The sequence below is a fragment of the Alosa sapidissima genome, chromosome 1 (genome assembly GCF_018492685.1).
Source record: "Alosa sapidissima isolate fAloSap1 chromosome 1, fAloSap1.pri, whole genome shotgun sequence".
NCBI lineage: Eukaryota > Metazoa > Chordata > Actinopteri > Clupeiformes > Clupeidae > Alosa > Alosa sapidissima.
The window spans coordinates 10,565,367-10,572,613 of NC_055957.1; the positions used below are offsets into that span (position 1 = coordinate 10,565,367).

The following is a 7,247-nucleotide window of genomic DNA, read 5'->3' on the forward strand; positions in this document are numbered from 1 at the left end:
ACACAACACCAAAGAGGGTGATGAATCTTTTATTTTGGCCAAATGCATTATTGCAGCAGATATAGCATTAAATAATACATGACATAATAAAAAGCTCTTTAAGAGCCTCTGAGAACTTCACTTTTAGAACATCCACTTGCAGCCTGACAGGATATGTCTGCAGTAGTATGAACTTAACAAAAGTTCAGTACACAGTAGATACGAGTACTTATATTTATTATTTCCATTATAATATTTCCAGGAATGAAAAACCGTAGACCTGTAAGGAGAATTGCATAATGACTAGAAAACATGATGCTCTGCAGATGACTAATGTTACCAAGACTACCATCAGCCTATGACGGTAACCAGAGTGATTTGAGGAGGGGCCAGCATCTCCTCTGAAGAAAACCTCAACATGCAGGCTGGTGATGGGGGAGATGCTGTGGACATTTGACAATTTTTGATTGTCTGGTCTCTAGAGGTCATGCGATTGCCCCTCAATTTTGGATTTCAGGTTCTCCTTGTAGGCCAAGATGCCCTTGGTCCACTTGGTGATGGTCTGCTTCTCACACACCCAGATCTCCTGAGCCACCTACAGTAAGACAATCATGAGACATAGACAAGGATGAGTACCTCACATACTCCAAATAAGAGCGAACATGCAGCAAGTTGGCACTGATCATTACATGTGCCGTACCTGCTGGATAAGCCTGAAGTCGTGGCTGACAAGCATCGTGCCACCCTCAAATTCATTGATGGCATCTGCCAGAGCATCAATGGTCTCGATGTCCAAGTGATTGGTGGGCTCGTCCAAGAAGAGCATGTGTGGGTTCTGCCAGGCAAGCCAGGCGAAGCACACTCGGCATTTCTGCCCATCTGACAGGTTCCTAATGGGACTTACCTAAGATGGAAACGGACAATTACCAACTACAGACTCAACTTCATGACAGACATTACCAAAATAAACACAAAAAAGATCTTTATACCATCACCGCCCCACTCTGAGAAAGAACAGATCGACTCTTTACTTGGGACAGCCCCAGAGGATAGCCCCCCGTGTCTGAGCTCACCTGCTGCTTCCCGGTCAGGCCATAGCGCCCAATGATCTTTCTCATCTCCTCTTTCTCCTTGATATCTGGGTAACACTTCAACATGTACTCCAGAGGGGACAAGTCTAACTCAAGTTGCTCAGTCAAGTGCTGCGAGGGGAAGGAGATGATAGTCAGATGAAGACAACATAAACCCCTGGTCTAATTCATTTACCGATGTTCTGCGGATTTCGGCAGATTCAGGTGGTGCTATAACATATGAATCAAATCGCTCATTCAATCGCTGTACCTGGTGGTATCTGCCAATCTTTACGTGAGAGTTTTTCCTGATCATACCGTCAGAGGGGAGAAGCTGTGGAAAGAGGAAGGAATCTGGTGAAAAATATGCAGACAGGAAAACTACAAGAGGCCAACATAACATCCTGTCAACTATATAAGACCAAGATGTGAATCTATACCTCTCCAGCCAACAGTTTCAACAGTGTGGACTTTCCAGCTCCGTTCGGCCCCACAAGGGCCACCCGTGAGTCCAGATCAATTCCAAACTCCAGGTCTTTATAAATATATGGCTACAAGACAACAAAAGGAGAAGGTAAGTACATGGGTAATTCTGCTTAACAAGCAGCAGTGAAAAAGAACTCACATAAAATCAGGGAAGCGAGCAGGTAACAATTTCAAAGACTAAATCTATGAAGCTGAATGTGCAATGCTGGGGTAGAGACTCAGCTTTCCGCAGGTCAAAAACAAATATATGTATATATGCGTGTTCAAACCAAGTTGACAGCACGTGAGCTGAGAGCAATGTGGAGCCTTACCGTGTCATCAGAATACTTAAAGCTGACATTCTGCACCATGATGACAGGAGGGGGTATCTTCCCACAGGGATGAAAACAAAATGACAGGGTCTGAAGGAAGAAGAAACATGAGATGTTTGAGTAGTGGTCAATGCTGTTCCATCACTGACCAATGAAAATGTTCAAGCTGAAGGAAACCTCTATTTGCATGATTGTATTCAGCATTTGTATTCATCCATTTTGTTCTGTTCCAAATACAGATTTCTATTAATATATTCTATATGTGAGGGTTGTGCCGACTGATCAGATAAACGCTTCGGTCAGGTTTTTGTCAAAGCACCTCCACACGGAGAACAAAACTGCCTGGTGGAGATGCTACAATTCGGCCTTTTGTTCACATCATGTCAGCGCACCAACCAAAAGTGTGACTTTGCACAATTTGCAGCGCCAGCAATTAAAATCAGATCTACTGCTGTGTTTCTTCACTTGATAATATGCTATTAATGCTTGCTTATTTTATTTTAGGCTGCAGGTTACTACAGTGGGTAAAAATATCCTTCAAGTGTCAAAAATGTCCTGGCCAGGTGGAATGCAGTGCCAGAAAACCACTATAAAATGGTCTGATAAAAGTCCTATAGACTAATGTCTGCTAAAATGCATATTTTCAGACAACACTAAATCTTCTTTAGAGATGCCCCAATTGCTTGAATTTCCCCTGGGTATCTATCTATCTATCTATCTGAAATTAATTGAAAACCTCTGCCCACCTTGTCATTCACAACTCGCTCAGTCAGCCCTGAGGCCACCATCTTCTGTAGAGTCTTCTCTTTGCTCTGGGCTTGCCTGGCCAGTTTTGCAGAGCCATGGCCAAACCGTGCTATGTAATTCTGGGGGAAACAAAATGATAAAATGGTTCATTATGAAAACAGATACAATAATTTTTTTTATTTTTTAAAAAAAGGGTAAAATATTGTCTGTTGTAAAATAAAGGGAGTATAGTGCTCATTATCTACCTTCATGTGTGCAATCTGGTCCTGCTCCCAGTTAAAGCGCTTCATCTGGTTCTCCTCCAGCTCCTCTCTGGTCTTCACATATTGGTCATAGTTACCCTGAACAACACAGTGACGGCATGAGATGAAGAGGTAAATGCAAACAATGCAGTGTGTGTGTGTGCACCCTGTTAGATAGACCGGCCAAGGTGGGTAGGGAAGGCGCCTTACTGTGTAATATTTGAGATTCCTCTGGTGCAAGTGAATTATGTTGGTACACACGCCGTTGAGGAAGTCTTGGGAATGTGAGATCAGGACAAGAATACGTTTAAACCTGTCAATTAAAAAAAAACACAAGAGGGATCACTACAGTTCTTCTTAAAGAGGGGGGAATGATTCTTGTTGTCCGTCAGGGGATCAGTTAAACGCTTCACCGAGGTTTTTGTCAAAGCACCATCACACCAAGTACTGAGTCTTAATGGGGAGCTACAATTCGGCCTTTTGTTTACATCATTTCTGCAACACTCCCTCCATAAAAAAATACTTCCTTATACTTCACATACTGTATACAATTGTCTTATAACATGCTGGGTTCATAGCAAAAGCAAAATTCCCATCCTAGACGCAGAGAAACAGTTTGTCATTTGACCAATCTTACAGTACTAGACGGCTACTCACTGACTAAGCTCCTCCTCAAGCCACACACAGGCCTCCAGGTCAAGGTGGTTGGTGGGCTCATCCAGCAGCAGCATGAAGGGCTTCAGGAACAGCGCTCTGGAGAAATGCAGACAAGCCATTTCAAAAATGTTGCTTTTAAACTAGCACTCAGAACATGAATGCAACCAATGAACCAGCTCAGGTACTACTCAACTGAGTGGAGCTAACTACCAGAACTGCATGGATCAGAAAAACGCTTCGGACTGTTTTTGTCATTGAGCAGATGCACTGTGGCAACTGCCCATTCATTCGGCCTTTTATTTCATCAATTCACAGCAGTTCTTGAGATACAAGTGACAATATAACACAATGTTCATAAATCTTCATTTCAAGACCATCTAATCAAAAAGACAAAAACTGAGAAGTGAATGAAGAATGAGTGAAATTCAGATTGAAACCCCATTGTCTACTTGACAAAAGCCACGACAGTGGGTACTGCCGTGTCCTTGAGTGTGGCGAGACCCAAGACCTACCTGGCCAGAGCCACCCGCATCCTCCAGCCTCCGCTGAAGTCCTTCATCTTTTTGTGCTGCATAGAAGCGGTGAAGCCCAGGCCGTTCAGGATCCGGCCGGCACGCACTGCCGCCTTGTCTGCATCCAGCTCTTCCAGGCGCTCGTACAGCTCCATCAGCTTCTCACACTCGGCTGAAAGGGGGAGCACGCGTAGACACAGACAGACACACACAGTGAATGAGAGCCACACATAGGAATACATCACTTTAATTTACCTTTGCAGAAAGGTGTGCAAATGGAGTGCACTTTGGAACAACCCAAAAGTGCACACGCAGTTAAGACAAAGGGTTCCAGATAAGCATTTTGTTCCTTTTCTGAAGTGTCCACACATAACAAGTGAAGTGTGTGAAACATAATCAAAAGAGGTAATTTACTATACCACGGCTAGGAAAGGAAACTGCCACAGATACAGCTCCTATGAAAACGTGGGTGAGTAGCCCGCGACCTTCCCCACACCCTTTTGGTGTCTACTTACAGTCCTCAGTCGCAAGCCTCTCGGCCTCCCGCTCTAGCTTAATCCTCTCCTCATCCACCTCCATCACACACTGCAGGGCCGTCTTTTCACTAGGCGGCATCTCCCGCGTCAGATGGTAGATGTCAATGTGTTCTGGGATGGGTACCTCTCTGTGGCCAATGGCTGACAGCAGCATGGACTTGCCTACAGGAGAGGTGGCAAGGATTAAATCGGCTTCCATAGGTACACATTCCACAAAATGCAAATGTACAGTGCACTGAAGAGACACCAATAAACTTGTGTTATTTGTAGCCTCACTTAAAAGCTCCTGTTAAACAATTATTGACGAACAGAGCTCAGGTACTACTCAACTGTGTGGAGCTAACTACCAGAACTGCATGGATCAGAAAAACGCTTCGGACTGTTTTTGTCATTGAGCAGATGCACTGTGGCAAGTGCCCATTCATTCGGCCTTTTATTTCATCACTTCACTGCAGTTCTTGAGATACGAGTAGCAATATAACACAATGTTCATAAATCTCTATTTCAAGACCATCTAATCAAAACACAAAAAGTGTAGTGAAGAGACACCAATAAAATGTATTATTTGTCGCTTCACTGAAAAGCATCTGTTAAATACATCTATTAAATATACACTTTAGTGCTATGAATGGTCATTTGTTTCTGGTTATTATGGAATGGCTATTACAGAATTCCATACTAACCAATTAACACAACAAAACTTAAAGACAAGAGCAAGAGAACCACCTGCTGCCGTCACTGACACCACTAAGCGCACCTGTTCCATTGAGTCCAATGAGTCCATAGCGGCGGCCGGAGTTGAGCTCCAGGCTAGTGTCACTCAGCAGCTCCTGGCCGTGGAAGGTGAGCGACAAACTGGAGATGTGGACATCAGTGCTGTTGGGGTGGGAGGCCAAAACCCCAGTCACTGCTCGTGCTTCAGTCTTCTTCAGCTCAAACTCATCTATCTCCTTTGTGAGACCTGCCATCCCTATCATATGAGGAATAATACAACTTCAAACAATGGCAACTACAGCAGATAAGAAATTAAGAATCAAGTTTCACAAACGCAGACATTACTAATGGTATTTTACACGGGTAAACTTTGCAGGCCCAATGCGCTTCAGTAACATGCTGAGCTCTCACCATCATCCGCTGCTCCATTCTCTTGACTTTCGGGTTTGTCACCCTCGCCGTTCACTCCATTCAACTCGTCGGATTTCTTAGTGCGTCCGCGAGATTTTGCAGCTTCTTTCTTCTTCGCCGCTTTCTTCTTCGCTAAATCGGACGGCATGGCGGCTGAAGATGCTAAAATACCTGAGGCCACCAACAAAGAAAGACACAAAGCCTGTCAGTCAACCGTTTTCGAGAAGCATTAAAAACTTGGCGCAGTTACCCAATAAGTCTTCGAAATAGCTATTAACAAGCCGTTTGCATACGCCGTATCGTCAAAGGTCCAAAATTAATCTCACAAATGTGTCTGGTCCACTCAGCAGCCATTATAAAGAACCATGACGTTACTCTAAATGTGGTCTTAGCTACCGGTTCGCTGTCGTCATTTTAGGCCTAACCAGAGCGGTAGAAACGGGCCTAACTACAGGATCGCCAAGCGGTTTTTTGTAATATCATAGCATCCCACTGGATTCAAGAGCAACCAGCTGACTTCAGCAGCTAACAGTTAACGTTAGCCAAAAATCACGTGTCCGTCAGTGAACAGTCGCCGGGCAGCAATTTAGATGGTAGATTCGTATAGACTAGTAAACGGACACAGAATACGATTAGAAAGACGGTGCCAGGTTTACTAGGTAAATGCCCAAAGATGGTCGTGTTCCATAGCCTACTATACCGCGAAACGATACCGTTAACATTACCCTAACGCTACATATGGCCACTGGCATCCGCACGAGGCCTCAAAAAGATCTCTGCCTAAACGGGACTACGAACAGCTAAGTTAGCCATAGATAGCTAATGTTAACACATTACCCAGGTAGCTAAACCTAGCTAATCGGCAACATTTCACTTGGGATGAATGATCATATTTCAACCAATAGAAATCATATTAAACACATTTAATCGAAGACAAACACTAAAATGGCAACAACCTTACGATATCTTAACTATTAAACTTACCAACAAGATAGCCACCAAGCTCGTGTGGCCCGGTCTCAACAATACATTTTGTTAGCTAACGGTATCCTAGCTACATGGCGTTATGCGGTAGGTTGATTAATGACTACGGCAACAAGTAGGTTATACAGAAAGATTAGTTACTCAAAATGACGATGTATTTACATAACTAACACATATTAAGCGAAATAATTCTTGTGAAAGGCCTTTGACGATTACAAACTCACCGTCTTCCTGCTCACAGCCACCGGCACACCAGCAGTAATGAAGCGTAGTATCGCGCGTGGCCCCAATACCGGCTCGCCAACCAATGATATTGTGAAATGGGGCGTTAGCTCCACCCTCTAGTCGCAGTTGGGTAGGGAGGAAGGAAGGAAATCGTGGACTACCCACGCAGAGTAAATGTAGGCTCAATTATTGATGAATAATCAGGTGTTGTCAGTACTGATTCATAAATCCGGTGTAGTCGAATCATGGAATCATACATTGTTGTGTAATAATAAGTAGGCTGCCAAAAAGCCTATGACCAGTCCATTAATTAGCACAAGTTAGTTTTGTCTCCATCATCTTCCACAGGTCCACAAAATCGTACGCCTATTGT

At 43.9% G+C, this 7,247-nt stretch overlaps 1 protein-coding gene across 2 annotated transcripts; it reads right to left on the reverse strand.

Moving 5' to 3' along the window:
* Window positions 1-13: 13 nt before the first annotated feature.
* abcf2a (ATP-binding cassette, sub-family F (GCN20), member 2a) lies at window positions 14-7,072 on the reverse strand. Of its 2 annotated transcripts, none has more exons than XM_042100432.1 (15): window positions 6,874-7,072; window positions 5,666-5,836; window positions 5,298-5,510; window positions 4,520-4,702; window positions 4,005-4,176; window positions 3,493-3,588; window positions 3,046-3,148; window positions 2,839-2,934; window positions 2,593-2,712; window positions 1,847-1,936; window positions 1,490-1,600; window positions 1,321-1,383; window positions 1,053-1,181; window positions 680-883; window positions 14-574 (listed from the first exon to the last, which is right to left on the reverse strand). In XM_042100432.1, exons 2-15 carry the CDS (start codon window positions 5,811-5,813, stop codon window positions 458-460), a joined length of 1,845 nt encoding a protein of 614 aa, XP_041956366.1. In that variant the 5' UTR covers window positions 5,814-5,836; window positions 6,874-7,072; the 3' UTR covers window positions 14-457. The 2 variants fall into 2 exon arrangements, with proteins under 2 accessions (XP_041956366.1, XP_041956375.1); XM_042100441.1 differs by lacking the exon at window positions 6,874-7,072 and adding an exon at window positions 6,650-6,796.
* Between the last annotated feature and the right edge of the window lie 175 nt (window positions 7,073-7,247).

Bases quoted from the DNA above. Each gene is read 5' to 3' on its own strand.
- abcf2a (XM_042100432.1), bottom strand. From the start codon at position 5,813: ATGCCGTCCGATTTAGCGAAGAAGAAAGCGGCGAAGAAGAAAGAAGCT. The intron at 4,177-4,519 runs GTAAGTAGACAC...TCCCCCTTTCAG, and splicing joins GAGGCTTGCGACTGAGGACT to CCGAGTGTGAGAAGCTGATG. The intron at 2,713-2,838 runs GTAGATAATGAG...TGTTTCCCCCAG, and splicing joins ACCAGATTGCACACATGAAG to AATTACATAGCACGGTTTGG.